The sequence below is a fragment of the Sciurus carolinensis genome, chromosome 2, assembly GCF_902686445.1.
Source record: "Sciurus carolinensis chromosome 2, mSciCar1.2, whole genome shotgun sequence".
In the NCBI taxonomy this organism is placed as follows: domain Eukaryota; kingdom Metazoa; phylum Chordata; class Mammalia; order Rodentia; family Sciuridae; genus Sciurus; species Sciurus carolinensis.
In genome coordinates this window covers 90,528,902-90,549,943 of record NC_062214.1, presented here as the reverse complement: position 1 = coordinate 90,549,943, position 21,042 = coordinate 90,528,902, and the positions used below count along the sequence as shown (strand labels likewise).

General features: G+C 35.0%; 1 protein-coding gene across 8 annotated transcripts in view; it reads right to left on the bottom strand.

The window, feature by feature from the left end:
- Csnk1g1 (casein kinase 1 gamma 1) overlaps positions 1-21,042 on the bottom strand; it is a 165,441-nt gene that overhangs the window by 67,557 nt on the left and 76,842 nt on the right. For all 8 annotated transcript variants that reach the window (XR_007106393.1, XM_047535731.1, XM_047535725.1 and 5 more), the window contains 2 exons: positions 16,364-16,404; positions 10,033-10,102 (listed from right to left, as the gene is read on the bottom strand). Coding sequence is in view for 7 of the 8 variants with exons in the window: in XM_047535731.1 (XP_047391687.1) it covers positions 10,033-10,102; positions 16,364-16,404 (111 nt within the window). In the remaining variant the exon portion in view is untranslated. The remainder of the gene's footprint in view (positions 1-10,032; positions 10,103-16,363; positions 16,405-21,042) is intronic.

Here is a 21,042-nt window from a genome sequence, read left to right as displayed (position 1 = left end):
TACAGGAAATCAGATCTTCAGTTTCAATGTAAAACAATATTGCCTTGTGTTTACAAAGCACTTTTCCCCTCAAGACTTCAAGACCTTTATGGATACTGCCTCATTCAACACCAGTAGGTCTGGGGCATGCCCATAATCCCAGCCGTTAGGGAGGTTGAGGCAGGAGGATCACAAGTTTGAGGCCAGCCTGAGCAACTCAGCGAGGCTCTAAGCAACTTAGCAAGACCCTGTCTTAAAATAAAAAATAAAAAGGGTTGGGGATGCGGCTCAGGGGTTAAGCATCCTGGGTTCAATCCTCGGTACCCAAACAAGAACAACAACAACAACAACACCAGTAAGCCTGCAAACTCAAGAAACAGATTTCCCATTTATATAAATAAGGAAACTGAGGGAGATAGCAGGGGCACAGAGTTAACCCTGAATCATACAGAAGACAGTGGGAAAACATTTTTTTTCTTGCTCCAATTCTTAGTTGTCTCAGCTGATTCACACTGCCTATAATTAGAGATGGCAATGTTGAAATCTTCAGTCCTCAAGACAGTTTCTTTATACTAATTAATTTAATTTCCCCCTGAACTTAGTGGTATCTTAGTGGTATGGCTCTTCCCTTTATAATACCTCTGGTAGAGAGAGACCTCTGGGAAATTTACACAAAGCAAGAAAAAAGAACTAGCTTTCACTCTTTTTTTTTTTTTTAAATCAAGTTTTCTATTTTATTCTTCTTTCTGTTAGGAAAACTTCCTACCCAACTGGAGAACAAAAGGTTTTCTTCTAAATTTCTTTCTTCCTCCTCCTTCTTCTTTTCTTTTTTTTTAAACCCAGAAACATTTCATCACTGAGCTACATCCCCAGCTTTTTTATTTTTAATTTTGAGACGGTCTTGCCAAGTTGTTGAGGCTGGCTTCAAATGTGCAATCTTCCTGCCTCAGTCTCCCAAATCACTAGGATTACAGGTGTTGACTACCACATCTGGAAATAATCAATTTACTTTTCCAAAACCTAGAAAGCCCATAAATGGTTCTAGAAGTAACAAAGCTTTCTATGTCACAAAATTAAGGGATACAATGTGGAATAGAAAATACTACTTTCTCGCTGAGGGGGAAGGAAAGGGAGGGTTCTAGGACTTTGCCCCAATTAAATACTTTTACAACTATCTCCCACCACTGATTTATAATTAGGCAAGGGATTGATGGCCCTAGGTACCTGAACCTAACTTAAAAATCTGTACAAAAACATGGGGAAAACATTCCAAGTTTGGGTTTGCTTGTTGTGTGACCCTGAGTAAGTTACAATACTTTTCTGTATTAGAAAATGGGGAGGCGGGTATTAAATAATCACAAGAAGTGCCTATTTGGTATTTAGCAAGTTCACTTGTTTTCTCTGCCCAATGAGATTTTTGCCTAGGCTTTGTTGTATTTATGAAGTATCAACAAGGATCTTATTGTCATTTCTTTATTTAAGGATTAGCACCTCCTTTATAACAGAATAGCCAATAAGAATAGCTGCTAGAAAGTCAGGACATGACAACCTAGACTAAGATAAGAGGGATATGAAATTTATTCCTAGAATCCTTAGGAGTTTTTCCAGGCAGGATGAAGTAGAATTAAGTGTTTAACAAGGGCATGATGAATTCCTCCATTCCTTTAGGATCAATCCAGAAGCAAAGAGATCATTGTAGTTGATTTTTTTTTTTTTTTTTTGGTACTGGGGATCGAACCCAGGGCCTTGTGCTTACAAGGCAAGCACTCTGCCGACTGAGCTATCTCCCCAGCCCCTGTAGTTGATTTTTATTATAGTTCATTCTTTCCAAACACCCATTGAAGAGAATTTTCCATAACCTACTCTAGTGCTTTCACTAAAAATGTCAAAGCTATTGTTTAAAACCATTGCTCCTAATAGCTTACTCCAAAAACAACAATAACAGCAATTTTATAGCTGCTGGTCAAATCAGAGTATTCTATCATATTTTATCTATATGAACTCTCACAGCATCTAGAGTCCTATTTTCTTGACATTTACCTAACCTGCCTATGCCTAATCCTCTTTTGTTTATCCCTGTTCTTGCTGATCCATTCTTCCCTCTTGTGCCCCTCCTCTCCCACTTCAGTTGCATGCTTGGTCCTGGTTTATTCATCTTTTATTCAGTTACTAAACATATAATAGGCCCTTATCATGTGGCCAGACCATATCTAGATATGTATCTTCACCTTCTTTTTGTTTCTTTTGGTACTGGGGACAAACATGAATCTTGCACATATGTTAGGAAAATGCTCTATTACTAACCTATGTCCCAGTTCTTTTTCTTTTGAGAGAGACTAAGTTGCCCATGTTGGCCTGGAACTTGTGAACCTCCTGCCTCAGCTTCCTGAGTAGCTGGAATTATAGGAGTACACTACCATGCCAGGCTGAATCTTCACCTCTGTCACTCTCCTGATGTGGATCTGTTTAGGATACAGGTTCTTGTCTATCTCTGCCCAAAACCTGTTATATACAAGTCTTGTTTCTATGTGCTAAAATATAAGCAAAATGAAAGGATAAAGGATATGCTGGATAAAGGATTTGTGGGACGGGAAATTTTAAAACTAATAATGCATGTACCTTCCTAAATAAACAATCGTGAAGGCACAGGGAAACCTAAAAATATTCCCATACAAGGAAAATAAATTTGCCCATGGTGACTATAATACAATTATCACAATGTTGATGATTAAAGAAAATGATAAGAAAATAAGAAAGATGGTTACAATTCACTGAATGCTTTCATCTGTTGATTACAAAGCATATAGCCTGTAATTACTATGATTAAACAATGTTGTTCATTCTTGTGATGCATGCTGGCCTACTGTAACAAATACTGAAGCTACTAGGACAAGCAAGTTCTAAGGAATCCAGAATTAATTATTAAATCCCCAACTCCCAATCTTGTGTGCTTAGAACAATCTATTGAAACTAGATCTGCAAAGAAAAGCATAATTGTACTCAATGTAGGAAGCCTCTTGTGCCTTGAAAAATCAACACTGTGATATAAGAAGAAATGAAGCAAAAATAAAACTGAACATCTTGTTTGGCTTAGTCAAAAGAGAAAATTTAAAACTTTTGATTTTTCATCAGTGAGAAAAAGAATACAATAGGTTTTCATAGTTATTACATAGAATTACAAAGTTCACATTTAAAAATTTTCTCCTTGTATTGTTTAGAAATTCTTCATCAATCAATGATAGGTTCAATAATTTAACCATCAGCAAGTAAAAAGCTATTCCCCACCCCAGCCATCTCATTTTGTGAAAACATACACTGATCTTATTTTGATTCACTGACCAATGGATGTTCCTTTTGCCAGGATTATATTTAAAATGTAATTAACTTTTATGAAATTACTTTTTGTCTTCAGGCACTGAGGAAGATGCCAAATATAAACATCTGCACAAGAAATATAACCAGGATGTTTCTTGTCTTGTAATGTGTTCTTTAAGGGCTTCTTATAAAATCTTAAGAGTTCAAATAGGTCTTATAGCCAAGTATTCTAACCTTCTATATAGCACACAAATCTCCCTCGCAAATATATAACGTCCCAAATGTATAACACTCAACAATGACCGTGCCCTCAGAGACAGGAAATTCTCTTACATAAGAGATACTTCATTCAATTTACGATTTTCTTTTCTCTCCCTGCAAGAAGGTGTTTAGAAAGATAAATACAGTATTGCTTTACTTTATTATCATATGTTGAACTCATGCCTGAAACTGTTAAAGCATGGCTCAGGATAAATGGGCAGGGGCAGGTTGCTCAGGCTTTTTTACAACTTATGATATGGTGACAGAAAACACAGGAGACAAATGATAAACCCACTGATGCAGTTGTTTCAAAAACCTAGTGACTACAACTGGAGATGTGGGTTAGTGGTAGAGTGCCTGCCTGGCATGTGTGAGGCTCTGGGTTTGATCTCGGTACTGCATATAAACAAAAAAATGAACAAATAAATAATGGATTCATTGACAACTTAAAAAAAAAAAAAACCTAGTTACTATTATAATTGTTCATGGTAAAAAAATAGAAAAAAATACTAAAGGATAAAAGTAAAAGCTTAAAAGTACCACTGCTTCCCATTCATTTTCTTTTTCACATTAGAGATTGAAGCCAGAGTGTGCTCTACCATTGAGCCACATACCCAATCCTTTCCTATTTTTTATTTACTTATTTATATATTCTTATTAAAATTTTTTTGTAGTTGTAAATGGACAGCATGCTGTTATTTTATTTATTTATTTTTGCATGGTACTGAGGATCAAACCCAGTGCTTCACATGTGCTAGGCAAGCGCTCTGCCACTGAACTACAACCCCAGCCCACTTATTTATATTTCAGTTTGAAACAGGTTCATGTGAAGATGCAGAGGGTCTTGCTAAGTTGCCCAGGTTGGCCTCAAACTGCATCCTTCTGCCTCATCCTTCAGAGTCACTAGGATTAAAGTCATGTGCCACCATGCGTGGTATGCTTCCCATTCTTATTCATGCTCTTAAAGAAAATAATTTCTTTTATATATCCATTCATATATTTTCTATGCTTCTATGGACATATCTATATTATATATGTATTTCTTATAGTATGCAAAAAGTATCATGCTATATTTTTTTTGCAAAAAGTTGTCTTCTTATATTTCTTTGAAAATTTTTGTTTGTTCTAGAATAATCTGGAGTAATTCCTTTTTTTTGTTCCAAATAGTTATACATGACAGTAGAATGCATTTTGACATATCACACATTAATGGAGTATAACTTCTCATCCTTCTGGTTGTATATGATGTAGAATCACACCGGTTGTGTATTCATATATATACATAGATTAATAATGTCCTATTCATTCTACTATTCTTCCTATCCCCGGAGCCCCTCCCCTCCTTTTACTCCCCTCTGTCCAATCCAAAGCACTTCTATTTTTCCTTATCCTCACTCCCTTATTATGAATTAGCATCCACATATCAAAGAAAACATTCGGTTTTCGGTTCTTTGGGATTGGCTTATTTAACTTAGCATGATATTCTCTAGCTCCATTCATATATCTGCAAGTGCCATAATTTTATTCTTCTTTAAGGCTGAGTAATATTCCATTGTGTATATATACCACATGTTCTTTATCCATTCATCTGTTGAGGGGCATCTAGGTTGGTTCCATAATTTGGCTGTTGTGAATTAAGATGCTGTAAACATTGTGCGGCTGCATCACTGTAGTATGCTGATTTTAAGTCCTTTGGGTATAAATCAAGGAGTGGGATAGCTGGGTCGAATGGTGGTTCCATTCCAAGTTTTCTGAGGAATCTCCATACTGTGTTCCACAACGGTTGCACTAATTTGCAGTCCCATCAGCAACATACCTTTTCCCCCACATCCTTGCCAACACTTATTGTTGTTTATATTCTTGACAACTGCCATTCTGACTGGAGTGAGATGAAATCTTAGAGTAGTTTTGATTTGCATTTCTCTAATTGCTAGAGATGTTGAACATTTTTTCATGTATTTGTCGAGCGACTGTATTTCTTCTGTGAGGTGTCTGTTCAGTTCAATTTTTTTTTTGGTGTTGACTTTTTTGAGTTCTTTATATATATTGGAGGTTAATGCTCTGAGGTGCATGTGGTAAAGACATTCTCTCAATCTGTAGGTTTTCTCTTCATGTTATTGTTTCTTTTGCTGAGGAAAAGCCTTTTAATTTGAATCCAGCCGATTTATTGATTTTTTATTTTACTTTTTGTGCGTTAGGAGTCCTTTAAGAAAGTCAGATCCTAAGCCTATATGGTGAAGATGTGGACCTACTTTTTCTTCTATTAGGCACAGGGTCTCTGTTCTAGTGCCCAGTCTTTGATCCACTTTAGTTGAGTGTTATGCAGGGTGACAGATAGGGGTTTAATTTCATTTTGTTACATATGAATTTCTAGTTTTTCCAGCGCCATTTGTTGAATACACTATCTTTTCTCCAATGAATATTTTTGGCCCCTTTGTCTAGTATGAGATACCTGTATTAATGTGGGTTTGTCTCTGTGTCTTCTATTCTGGACCACTGGTCTATGTATCTGTTTTGGTGCTAATACCATGCTGATTTTGTTACTATGGCTCTGTAATATAGTGTAAGGTCTGTCTATAATGCCTCCTGCTTCACTTTTCTTCCTAAGGATTGCTTTGGGTATTCTGGGTCTCTTATTTTTCCAAATGAATTTCATGATATGCTAAACCCAAGGATAACATTGTTCTAAATGGAGAAAAATTGAAAGCATTCCCACTTCTACTCAACATAGTCCTAGAAAGTCTAGCCAGAGCAATCAAACAGAAGAAAGAAATTAAAGGGATACAAATAGGAAAAGAAGAACTCAAACTATCACTATTTGCCAACAACATGATTTTATATTTAGAAGATCCAAAAAATTCCACCAGAAAACTTCTAGAACTCATAAATGAATTCAGCAAAAGCAGCAGGATATAAAATCAATACCCATAAATCAAATGCGTTTCTATACATAAGCAATGAATCCAACCAATGAATCCACTGCAAGAGAAATTAGGAAAACTACCCCATTCACAATAGCCTCAAAACAAAAACAAAACAAAAACAAACTTGGGAATCAATCTAACAAAAGAGGTGAAAGACCTCTACAATGAAAACTACAGAATACTAAAGAAAGAAATTGAAGAAGATCTTAGAAGATGGAAAGATCTCCCATGCTCTTGGAAAGGCAGAATTAATATTGTCAAAATGGCCATACTATCCAAAGTGTTATACAGATTCAATGCAATTCCTATTAAAATTCCAATGACATTCTTCATAGAAACAGAAAAATCAATCATAAAATTCAATTGGAAAAATAAGAGACCCAGAATAGTCAAGGCAATCCTTAGTAAAGCAGGAGGCATCACAATACCAGATCTTAAACTATACTACAGAGCAATAGTAACAAAAACAGCATGGTACTGCCACCAAAAGAGACACGTAGACCAATGGTACAAAATAAAAGACACAGAGACAAACCCACATAAATACGGTTATCTCATACTACACAAAAATGCCAAAAGTATACATTGGAGAAAAGATGGCCTATTCAACAATTGGTGCTGGAAAAACTGGAAATCCATATGCAGCAAAAAATGAAACTAAACCTCTAGCTCTCACCCTGCACAAAAATCAACTCAAAGTGGATCAAAGACTTAGGCACTAGAACAGAGACCCTGTGCCTAATAGATGAAAAGGTAGGCCCAAATCTTCATCATGTCGGGTTAGGACCTGGATTCCTTAACAAGACTCCTAAAGCGCAAGAAGTAAAATTAAGAATCAATAAATAGGATGGATTCAAAAAGCTTCTTCTCAGGAAAGAAAAATAATCAATATCATGAAGAGAGAGCCTACAGAATGGAAAAAAAATCTTTACCACATGCACATCAGATAGAGCACTAATCTCCAGGATATATAAAGAACTCAAAAAACTTAACATCCAAAAAACAAATAACCCAATCAATAAATGGGCTAAGAAATTGAACTGACACTTCACCGAAGAAGAAATACAGTTGATCAACAAATATATGAAAAAATGTTCATCATCTCTTGCAATTAGAGAAATACAAATTAAAACTAAGATTTCATCTCACTCCAGTCAGAATGACAGTAATCCAGAATACAAGCAATAATAAGTGTTGACAAGGATATGGGGGAACAGGTACACTTATATACTGTTGGTGGGACTACAGATTGGTGCAACTACTTTAGAAAGCAATATGGAAATTCCTAAGAAAACTTGGAACAGAACCACCATTTAACCCAGCTATCCCACTCCTCAGTTTATACCCAAAGAACTTAAAATCAGCATACTACAGTGATGCAGTCACATCAGTGCAGCTCAATTCACAATAGCTAAACTATGGAACCAACCTAGCTGCCCTTCAACAGAATAGATTAAGAAAATGTAGTATATATGCACAATGGAATATTACTCAGTCTTACAGAAGAATGAAATTATGGCACTTGCAGGTAAATGGATGGAGCTGGAGATTATCAAGATAAGTGAAATAAACCAATCCCAAAAAAACAAAGGCCAAATGTTTTCCCTGATAAGTGGATGCTGATCCATAGTTGGGGGTGGGTACAGAAGAATGAATTTTGGATTATGCAGAGGGGAGAGAGGGGAAGGGTAGGGTCATGGGGATGGGAAGGAGAAAGAAAAAAAAAAAAACCCAGATCTATGAATCCTCTTGGTCTTGACTTCTCTTTCTTGAGGATAAGGATGTTGTATCTTTATATGGGCATTTCTTCTGCTTTTAAGAAACACCAGGAAGATCAGAGTGATCATCTTTCAAGTGCCTTTAATTTAAATAATCAATATCCTAGAATGACATAATCATCCCTTCATAGGTAATGCATGTTAGGTAGCTTGATTTAGCCCTTCCACAATGTACACAAAAGTCAAAACAACATGTCGTATTCCATAAATATATACAAATGTATGTGTGTATGTGTGTGTATACATATTATATATTTTTTTATTAAAAATAACTAAAAAAATTCTATTAAAATCCCAATGACATTCTTCATAGAAATAGAAAAAGCAATCATTTGGAATAATTCTAATCTTCATTTCAAAAATGTTTAAGTATTTGAAAATCATCATCATATTATATGGGGTCTAAATGAAAGAACACATAAAAGTTTGAGTTATATTACTTCAGTATTAGAAATCAATATGGGAAAATTATTTCTCAAAATAAAATAATCTGAATGTCTAAAAACAGAAAATGGGTGCCAAAATTATGATTTATGAAGTTGACAGACTCTTATGTAATGACAAGAAAAATTAATACCATGGAGTACCATGACAAATGCTATAATAAGTGACAGAACATGTGTCACATGTGAACTGAGATTAACTATGAAATATTTCTACACATGGAAAGGAGAGAAACATTCAAATGAGATGTAGCTGGGTTAGGGTGGTAAGAATATGCATATCATTTCTTTTAAAATATCCTTTAAGATTTCATAATTTGGCTTTTACAGTAAATAAAAATAGGAAAAACAAGAGCTAATATGAAAATCAAGATGCCTGTTCTCAGTATCAAGGGTCTCAAAACCCTCTTTGTTTTCTTTTCTGATTAACTTCATAGTAAATCATCAGGTCTCAAAATTATTTTATTTTTAAAAATATTTTTAGTTGTAGATGGACAATATCTTTATTTTATTTTTATGTGGTGCTGAGGATCAAACCCAGTACCACCGCTAAGCCCCAGCCCCAGCCCCAGCCCTTGAAATTTTGATAGTGAAGCTACAATCAGCAAACAAAGTTTGAAATGTGATTGCTCAGTAGAGAAGAGAGTTGATGAAAAGGAAGGAGTAAAGATTAAACAAGGAAAGGCAGACAATGAGGAAAGACTTCAACCTGAACCATGGCCACTATCATCTAGTGCTACCATTTTCGTTCTATCTTCACACGATTACAATACTCAGGTCAATTCCCAGTTCATATGATCAAGGTGAAATGGAGGTTCAGAAAGCAAAAGCAATCATTTAGAATGGTAAGAAGTCATACCCCACACGTCAACACAAAATAACCTATTTTAGGAATTTAAAGTCTTGGGTTCTGGTCACCACAGAAATAGCTACTATTTAGATGCATAATCAATCATTTCTCTCAAAGAATTTCATACATTCATTTTATAAATTGATTAATTCACTGAATGGAATGGTTTTTTTTGTTTTTAAGAAATTTCCCTTATCAAGATACCTAAATATTTTACAAATCAATGGCTGATCTGACGAATAATGACAGATAAAACACTAGAGAGTAAAAACAATGACTGCACTATTTTGGTCCTCATATGCCTTTGACACAAATTTTTACTTATAATGATACAACATCACTTTGATTCTAAAAAGAGTGGCTCACCTATCCAGTGAGCAAGGGACATATATGGTCTGAAACAAAGGGCAAACGAGACCAAAAAAAGAAAAATTACATATATCACTAAGTTATGTGGAAGAAACAAACAAACTTGAACTTACCTGCACTGCCGAGCTGTTTATAAAACCTGTACTCTAAATGAAGCTGTGGAGCACGTGATTTTATTGGTTCCTGAAACCCAAAAAAAAAAAAAAAAAAAAAGAAAGAAAGAAAAAAAAAATTGTGATCAGATTTAGACAAATAGAATTTTTCTATTCCTAGATTTTTGGAGTAAACAAGGGCTGAGGTCACTTAATGTTTTAGAGATGATATTCACATATGACAGCCTTTTCCTACCACACTTTGTCTTTGAAAGTACAGCTAAAAGAAGATGAGCTAGATTACACTCAACCCCTTCCACGAATAGTCAAATAAAAATAGACTCTGCATGAACCATCATTCAGGGACAGTTCTTTCAGCATGAAATACTTTCCTGAAATGTATTCTCCCATGAAACCAGATGACAAATCTTTAAAAAAATAAAAATAAAAAATAAAAATCCAGTGAGATAAACCAATCTCAAAAAACCAAAGGAAGAATGATCTCGCTGATAAGTGGATGATGATACAAAATGGGACATGGGAGGGGTTAGTTTTAGGGTTAGAGTGAGGGTTAGGGAGGGGGGCAAGAATGGGGGAAGGAAGGACTGTATAGAGGGAAAAGAGGGATGGGAGGGGTGGGGGGAAGGGGAAAAATAACAGAATGAATCAACCACATCACCCTATGTAAATTTATGATTACACAAATGGTATGCCTTTACTCTATGTACAAACAGAGAAACAACATGTATCCCATTTGTTTACAATAAAAAAAATAAAAAATAAAAAATAAAAAAAAAAAAGCCAGCATCTAGGGTGGTAAATATCTCTATTATTCTGAATATATTTTCAGTTGTCAATGGACCTTTATTTTACTTATTTATGTGCTGAGAATTGAACCTTGTGCCTCACACATGCTAGGCAAGTGCTCTATCACTGAGCTATAACCCCAGCCCTCTCAAGTATTTCTTTATCTATGTATTTATATGTAGATATATATAAATAGATTCACAAACAGGATTTTATATAAAGGAAATCATAGTATGTTTGCTGTTCAGTAATCTTTCTAATTGAACGTGATGATGATGATGATGACATCTTTCCATAGCAGTAAGTAAAGGTTTCTAATATTTTTAATGGTTAAAGTATTCCCATGTGTGTATGTGTGTATATACACTGATTCTGGCTTTAAATACTATGAACAATGTTGTTAGAAACATCCTTACATATATTTCTTTTTACATTTATGAGAATTAAAGACTATAATTTGAATACATAATCTTAAATAAGGTGATATTCAAGTTTCCAAAAATGGGAGTATTGGAAATACCCGAGAGCTGGGTATAGTGGTGCACGCCTGCAATCCCAGCAACTCAGAAGGCTGAGGCAGGAGGATCTCAAGTTTGAGACTAACCTCAGCAACTTAGCAAGACCATGTCTCAAAATAAAAAACAAAAAGGGCTGGGGATATGGTTCAGTGGTAAAGCACCTCTGGGTTCAATAACCAGTACAAAAACAAACAAAGAAACAAAAAAACAAAAAAATCCAGAGATAAAACAAGCAGACAACCACATTTTGCTCTATACCAAATTTCAAGAACTGGATAGTTAATTATTCTGACTGACAGTACACCAGGCAAACTTCTAATAATGCAATCAAACATCCCTAACAGATAGAGTTTCCTGTCCTTTTTGTATTCTGGCAAAAATCATGAAAAACTTAACATGATCTCTCCTTTAAAAACTCAACATCAACACACCTGTTAGGATGGCTGTCATAAAAAACAGAAAATAAGTGCTGTCAAATGTTGTAAAGAAATTGGGGGCTGGGGAGATAGCTCAGTTGGTAGAGTGCTTGCCTTGCAAGCATAAGGCCCTGGGTTCGATCCCCAGCACCGCAAAAAGAAAAGAAAAAAAAAAAGAAAAAAAGAAATTGGATCCCTGGTGCTTTGCTAGTGAGACTGTAAGATAGTAAAGCTTCTACAGAAAATGGTATGATGATTCTTCAAAAAATTCAACACAGAATTACTATGACTTAGCAATTCCTCTTCTGGGTATATATACTCCAAAGAATTGGAAGTAGGGATTCAAATAGATATCTCTATACCCATATTTTTAACAACATTATTCACAATAGCTCAGTTGTGAGCAACCCAAGAGTTCATCAATGGATGCATGGATAAAATGTGGTATATATACATAATAGAAATTATCATTCAGACTTTAACAGGAAGGACATTCTGACACATGCTACATGCTACAACATGGATGAATGTTGAAGACACTGTGCTAAGTGAAATAAGTCAGTCACAAAGGACACACACAGTATGATTTCACTTACATGAAGTGTCGAGGATAGTCAAATTCATAGAAAGTAGAGTTATTATCAGGATGAGGAATAGGAGGGACCAGGGAGTAGTGTTTATGGGGCCCAAAGTTGCAATTGGGGAAGATTAGAAAGTTCTGGAGATGTATGGTGGTGATGGTTGAACAACAATGCAGAACTGTACACTTAAAAATGGTTAAAATGGTACATTATGGATATTGTCCCTTAATAATTTCAAAATATTTTTTGCACATTTGATGGGTATGAAGGCATTCTCACAGTTAACAGTGTACCTGGATGTACATAAATTTTAAATATTATTAAATTTTTAAATTCAATTTTGTTGAATTTATCTATTTTTTCTTTCATTGCTTGTGATTTTGGTGTATTATCTAAGAAGTCACTGCCTAATCTAACATCATAGAACATTTTCCCTGTTTTCTGCTAAGAGTTTTATAATTTTAAATCTTACATTTAGATTTTTGTTCCAGCAGGAGTTAATTTTTGTATATGATGTAAGGTAAGGATCCAACTTCACTGCATGTGCATATTAAGTTTTACCAGCACCATTTGTTGAAAACACTGTTTCCCTTTGATTTGTTATTTGTGCTAATTGTCCAGACTCCAAGGAAGTTAGATTCCACCGTGTTCCTGGATAATTCATGCTGGTGTTTAACAAGTTTCATAGTTTGGAAGACCTTGGTATTTAGTTCAAATCTTATTATTGAAACATCCCTGTTCCTCTCGCATCCTTGGTAATAAGATAAAATAGTTCCTGGATAACTTGTGACTACTATAATAACTATCTTCAAATAACAAAACTACCATATCATTTCCTAATCTGTCTTTCTTCAAGCAAAGTAATTTCAATTTCTTTAATCTTTCCTCATTGGTCATATTTTTTAATTATTTGATAATCTTAAAGGCTCTTTCCTGAAACCACCTGAAGTTTTCTGCACTTTTCTTAAGACACAGAATCCATCAATCACAGAATTCAGAAGTTTTCTTGAAGTCATAAAATTTATCCCTCTGATTTTAGGAAGGTTTTACCTAAGTCAATATAGGCAGGTAGAAAAGAACATATATTCTCTGTTGAGTGTAAAATCAACAATCTTTGAGGTGAACTTCAAGTTTCTCAACATTCTCAGAGTCAAAATAAAAGTATGTAATTCTAATAATAAGGTAGTAACTTTCTTATTCATTTATCTCTTCAGATAAAGAGAGACCACTTGTGAGACTCTTCATTTGGTTGAAGATCTTCAACTATATCACCATCAAAGAAGCCTGTTACAGAATTTGTCCACTGGCAAAAATCACTAATGATAAACTTGTAAGGAACCAAACAAAAAGAGTGAATGAAGGTAAGTCAACATGGAACTAGAGGTTGATAAAACACCAGGAAAAGAATAGTTCTTTCTGGAGAAATACCCTTTAGATGCTGACAAACCATAATTTAAATTTTAAAACCACAGATGTTTCCTTAAACTTAATGAATTTTGTACTAGAAACTTTAATAGGAAACATTCAATCTGATCTTGGGTAACTAAGTAAATGAAAGAAGCTAAATCAGAGTTCTAGGACTAAAAGTGGGCATCCACGCCACATATGTTTAGACATTAGGGGCTTTTTAAAATTTTTTTTAATCACAGTCTGAGGAACTTCAGCAAACCTCTTCATCATATGGTTGTAGTCTGTTCAGTTAAGTGGGGCTTCCAGAAGTCTTGCAAACATCAGTCCAAAGCTCAGAAAAGATAGCAAGATTAGCAACATGAAGAGAATTTTACTTTATTCTTTTACCCTAGAAATCTGGATAATGAATGGTTAAAGGAGGGATTCATTACATTATTTTGTTTACTTTGTACATTTGTATATTTTTAAAAGTTCTTAAGAAATGAAGAAACAAGAGCTCACAATGAAGATCCAAACAAACCAAAACAGCAGTAGGAGGGCTTCCCTACATTTCTGTGCCAGATGTTGGTTACATTTCCAGAGAGCTGGCCATTTGCCAGAATCATGGCTATTCTGGAACACACATGCCTGCCTGAAATCCTAGACTCACAGCAGATGGCTACCTTATAGGAGTGTGATGCTTAAGGCAAAATTTCCTGTTAAAATGAAAGAAGCTAATTACTATCCTCATATCTCCCTTGGAGAATAAGCACAACAGCAAGAGAGGAAGCTCATAGACAAGACTGTTAAACTCTTAAATGTCTCCATTTAAGACTTATTTGAAAGAGAAATGCAGTACTACTGAGATATACCATACTAGATGATATAAATTTTATTTGTAGTTAAGGTTTTCTTTTGTATTATTTGTTTATTTATTTTTTATTCTGAGGATTGAAATCAGGACCTCACACATGCTAAGCATGCACTCTACCACTGAGCTATGCCCTCAACCCCTATTTTTAGCTTTAATTATTGGTCATGTAAAACAGAATAAAAGAGTAATAAAAGGAAAGTGAAATTGAATGGTCGATTATGTCAGTAACATGCTATGTAAGCTTATCTATACTAATCAAGTAGTATGATCCGTACTAGTAGAAATCTAGATAGAACTATTCCTAACAAAAAGCCTCAAAAGAAGTCTTGATAAAGGGATAATAACAAGTATACAAATAAAAAAACAAAATTTTAAAGTGTTTCAAGGACTTCTTCCTGTCAGTAATCCCAGATAATCAAAGATTATCCCCATGATTATTCTATAGTAAAACCAAAAAAGACAGATGTACTAGAGAACACTTTTATACAACAAATTTCTGTAAATAAGAAAACATGATTAATTTTCTTTAATATTCAATTGGAGAGGATATCTGACCTGCATTGCTACATGCATCACCACTCTTCCTGCCCACATCTCCCCAACAAGAAATCTAAAAACCAAACAAAATGCAAAATACTGGGTCCCCTACAAATTGACCTGATCTAAGCCCTGCTCCCTGTCCATCCCTTTGTAGAGAAACCAATCTCCTAACCATCATAAAACAATCCTTGTAAGCAAAAGTCCTGGGATCGATACCCAGCAGCCAAAAAAAAAAACAACCAAAAAAAAAAATTCTAATTCCTCCAAAAACTGACAAGTTGAATCAAAGAAGAGACCACACAGAGCATATGTGACTGTAATTAACTGTAATTCATTAGAAAAGAACAGCACTCAAGTATTACAAGATAGTTCCTCCAACCTTTAAAATATTCTGACTGGCAACTAATAAAGCCCGAAGGTACCTGTAAACCTGGGAAACTTTCTAGTATTTTGACTAGAAGGACGAACATTTACACAGTTCCATAGAAACTAGTCATACAAATTAATCATATGACAAAAAAAATGCTTTGGGGTCAACTTTGCTTCCAATTTGGCCACATGGTATATTATTTATGCTTGAAAGCTTTTTAAAAAGGCATGATTAAAGATCAGATTTGTTTTTTTTTTATACAAGTATACTAATGAATACCTTACATTAAAAAAATAGATCAGCTCATGAAAAAAAACACAAAATTTCAAATGATTTTTATCATTTTAAGACACCACTGTGAAATGTACAGAGTTCACAGAATTACTAGCTCTTCCATCTTTTCTTTCTTTCTTTCTTTCTTTTTTTTTTTTTTTTGTACCGGGTAGTAAACCCAGAAGTGCTCTACTACTAAACTATATCTCCAGTTATCTTTAAATTTTGAGACAAGGTCTCCCCTAAATAGCTGAGGCTGTCCTCAAACTTATAATTCTCCTGCCTCAGCCTCCTGAGAATCTAGGATTACAGGAATGTATCACCATGCCCAGTTCTTTCAGTAACTTTTTAATCAACCAATTTTGATTAATCATTGATAGCACTATAGTTAGGAGAATCTAAGTATACAGTGTTATACAGTATACAGTGATTCATCACTGTAAAGCTGTAATTGAAGAAAGATGACTATGTGGGGATCATATGCAAGGAAAGAAACCAGCAAGTATTTTAGTGAGTCCTTACAACTATTTCCAGTAAAAAGATTTTAGCAGTGATAGTAGAAAGACTACAAACATTCTACTCACCAGTTTGATTGCTACATATTCATTGGTGTAGAGATTTTTACCTAAGGGAAAAGCAGAATGTATATGTTTAGTGACATTTCTTCTGGGAAAGCCAAAGCTCACAGGGTCATGAGAAAAGTCACATCCTCAATGCTGTTCACATACATGAAACATGATTTATAACTGAAAAACTAAACAGAGATAATGAGATCCAGCAAGAATAGAACAAAATCAGCTTAAGAATCTGAAATTTTAAGCTGCACATGAGAATTGCTTTTAAGAAAAACCAACTAATCTCCCCCACTTTTTTCTCCCTCTCCCTCACCATCTCTCATTTCCCAACTATGAAGCCATGAGGCAAATAAAGAAGAAATGCCAGAATATCAAATATAAAACTTTAAACCCTTCACACAATAAGCTAAACCCTCATTCTTCAAACTGACAAAAAGGAATTATTTATTTATTTCTTGTCCTGGCACTTAGTGGCAACTTTACATGGAATAAAGGATAGTGTGAAATAAAACCAATTATTTCCTTTTTGGAAATTTATCTATTTTTTTAAGGAGATGGTTCTCAAAGCTGTTTTGATGGTTCACCAGAACTCTAGCTTTGTATCTTTAACTATATACATGAAACATACTTCACCTAGACAACACTTAAATATCTTGAAGTTCTTTCTGAAGTAACAATTTTTCCTTTCTACTTCCCTACTTTTTTTTTTTTTTTTTTTTTTTTTTTTCTTTTTTCCCTTTTGCGATGCTAGGGATTGAACCCAGGGCCTTGTGCTTGACAGGCAAGTATTCTACCAACTGAGCATATCTCCCCAGTCCTACTTCTAGTCCTATTGTCTCAATATTCTATAGTGCTTAAGACCATGTTCTGCATATCACATTCAAAATCTTGTTTAAATAATTGGTATGTATAGTATGACTATGTTTTAAATAATACACACAATTCTTGTTATTTTTATATAAACACAGTGGAATAGATATGTACAGAAAAGGATATAAAAAGATGTACATTAATGTATTTAACTTACTGTTCCTCAGCATTTCCTGGGTTTTATTTAATACACATTGTTTTTATGATAAAGAAAATCAAAACCGTTCATTTTGGGAACAAAAAGCTGCTTGTAATACTTGTTCTCATTTACCAATCTCTAGACAACAGAAAGTCCTTTACAATATATCATTATACTTTTTTTTTTTTTTTTTTTTTTTTTTTTTTGGGTGGTACTGGGGATCGAACTCAGGGCCTTGTGCTTGCAAGGCAAGCACTCTACCAGCTGAGCCCAGCCCTCATTATACTTTTAATACTGCTATCAGGTTGCTGAGTACCTCTATGTACTGAAGAATACACTAACTTAGAAGTAATTATGCCTGCAAATAATATAACAAAGGGAACCCACAAATTTCTAAAGACCTAAAAAGCCACTATAAGATGAATAACTTCATTTTTAAAGGAGGGACAAGGAAAAAATAGGTATTTTCCCTCTCTGTACACTAATTGCAGGAAGTTTCTAAGAGTTATTTTGTATTTCTGGTTCATGCTCCTATCAAACACAATTTTTAAAATATATTTTATGAAATTGTGAAAATGATAGTAAGAACTAAGAGAGGAAGAGCAAAGGTAGTAAAAGTCAAATGTCAGGCAGACTGAAACTTCACTTTAGTCTAGGATTTATTCCACATGAGACAGAGACTGCAGAAAGATTTTTCAGAAAAGTCCTTCCTGCCCTGTTACTGTAACTTAAAACCAATTTTACCAAAGAGTTGAATCATATAAATGCTAAAAGGAAAAGGTCAGGTTATACAGGTTTAAATTATAAACATGTTCAGCCATCTTTCTGAATTATTGACCTTCTACCCCTCCCTAGCCTCGTTGAAGCAATAAGAATTACAGGGGAGTAGAGAAGTATGGGCACAAAAGTCTACACTTCACTTATTCAGAATACAGCATCCCTGTAAGTGTTAGAGAATTCTTAATATTTAAAATATATATGCTTTAAAGTAACAGATTTTCAATTCAACAGACACAATATTTAAGGGTGAACTGATGTGAAGAGGAATAAACTTGCCTTCTAATCTATGAGCAAGAAGAAGAGGCAATTACTAATTATAGAGGGTTGGAGAGCCAGTAAAGTCTCAGGAAGGAAATTCTTTCCTTTCTCCACCCTCCCCCACAACTCCTTAAAGAATGAGCAAGATTTTAACAGTTGAAGAATGAGAAATGAAATCTCAGAGAGTGAAAAATGGCACAAACAAATAAAAATGAGAATGGAGATGGTATACACTGAGATGGTGGATGGTCTTGATCATGAGTAAGAGGGGAAGGGGCAACAATGGACACAGCAGCAGAGGAGACTAGAAAAGTAAGGTTGAAGTCACACTGGGAAAGCCCTCAATGTTATTTTCAAATTTAAAATGAAAAGTTTTAGGGTAGGGTGGTGACCTAATCAGATTTATAATTGTTCATAACAACTTATGAGGTAGTGTAAAAAATTAACTAGAAAAATAAATGACCAGAGGTAGGGGCAAGTTTATGAATGATTTAACACCCATGATATGTAGACACCAGGCATTTAAGATGAGCACACTCAGTTATCACCCTTTGGAGACAGACTGTACTCTAGTTATTCACACAGTCTTGCATATGATGGCTTGAAAGTTTGTCAAATAAATCACATGATAAGTATCAAAAAAAGATGAAAACGTCAACAGAAGAACTTGGATAAGGGAGGATAACACCTGTAGGTGTAGGTGCCACTTCAAGTGCTTCTTGAAGAATGAACAGAGGAAAGAATAAAAGGCATTTTCTATTAAAAAAACAAAAACAATTTGAACCATGACATGGAGACACAATAGAAAATGCAGAACTTGATGTACTATGAGTGGATCCATATCATCAGAGTACAATTTGTGGGAAGAAATAGTGAAACGCAGAACAGGAAAGATCACTACCAGTTGTGAATAACACTGAAGGTCATTTGCTGCTGCTGCATTTTTTTTTTTTTTTTTTTTTGCCTTACCAGGTCTTGAACACAGAGGCACTCTACACTGAACTACTACATCCCAGCCCTTTTTATTTATATATTTATTTGTACTGGGGATTGAACCTAGGGGTGCTTAACCACTGAGCCACACCCCCGGACCATTTTATTTTGAGACAGGATGTTGCTCAGTTGCTTAGGGCCTTGATGAGTTGCTAAGACTGACCTCAGGGGCTGGGGATATAGCTCAGTTGGCAGAGTGCTTGCCAAGGCCCTGGGTTCAATCCCCAGCACTGCAAAAAAACAAACAAACAAAAGACTGACCTCAAACTTTTGATCCTCCTGACTCAGCCTGGGATTACAGGCATGTGCCACCAGGCCTGGTCCCAGCCCTTTTTAAAAAAAAGTTTTTATTTTGAAGCTGGGTGCAGTGGCGCACACGTGTAATCCCAGCAGCTCCAGAGGCTGAGACAGGAGGATTGTGAGTTCAAAGCTAGCCTCAGCAATGGTGAGATGCTAAGCAACTCAGTGAGATCCTGTCTCTAAATAAAATACAAAATAGTGCTGGGGATGTGGCTCAATGGTTGAGTGCCCCTGGGTTCAATCCCCGGTAACAGAAAAAAAAAAAAAAAAAAAAGTTTTTATTTTGAGACAGGGTTTCTCTAGTTGCTCATTCTGGTCTTGAACTTGTGATCCTCCTGCCTCAGTCTCCTGAGTTGCTGGGATTACAGATGTGTGTCACTGTGCCCAGTAAATGTAAGCTTCTTACTCTGAGGTATGCAGAAACAAGTACATGGAGGTATTCCAGGGCATCTGTGTAACAAGCTATAACAAATGAGACATATTATTCTTAAATCCTTATTTGTACTTGTAGAGTTGGGAAAAGTCTTTTATATAAAATCAAAACAAACATTATAAAAATTATGCACAGATCTCTTTTGTAGAAAAAAAAATTACCAGAAGTCTAAGAAATCCCAGGCACTTATGGATCTGTTTATTCCATATAAAGTCTTTGGGGGAACTGCCATTCTATGTGTTACCTTTTTCTTATTTCTCCTGTGTTCAGCAAGACAGTCACTTTTTCACAGAGCATTTAATTGTCAACTACGCTTCCTGTTTTTAGCCCCTTCTGTACCCAATCTTTCTGAAGTTCCTAGTGTCTTCAATCCCTGAGCCTATTCAGTATATTTTATGATACTCAGCTTTATATTTATGACTATTTTATGATCCTCATTCTGTAGGATGCTAAGTCACTTACTGTTTCCATACCAGCTTTGTAGCTTCCAAAATTTTGTTAACATTTCTCAGTCTGTTTTTATGTTCTTCTCTTCCCATTTTTTGGTTCCTTGTGATTTAATGCTTTTTAATTGTTTTGGGTACTGGGGTTTGAATCTAGGGGACTTTACCACAGAGCTGCATTCCCAGTCCTTTTTATTTTGAGACAGGGTCTCACTAAAATGCAGAGGCTGGTTTTGAATTAGTAATCCTCTTGCCTGAGCTTCCAAAAGTCAGTGGGATTACATGCGTGCACTACGATGCCTATGCTTTTTTTTTTTTTTTAATTCTTTTTCTAAATACATTTTTCAATGTTTTACAAGACCAAGTCAGTACTCACTTCCATACATATTCACATATGTTATAACTAGTTATGTAAACAGTTTTATTTCCATTAGGCAGTGCATTTCCTGAGGACAAGAATGTTTACCTCATC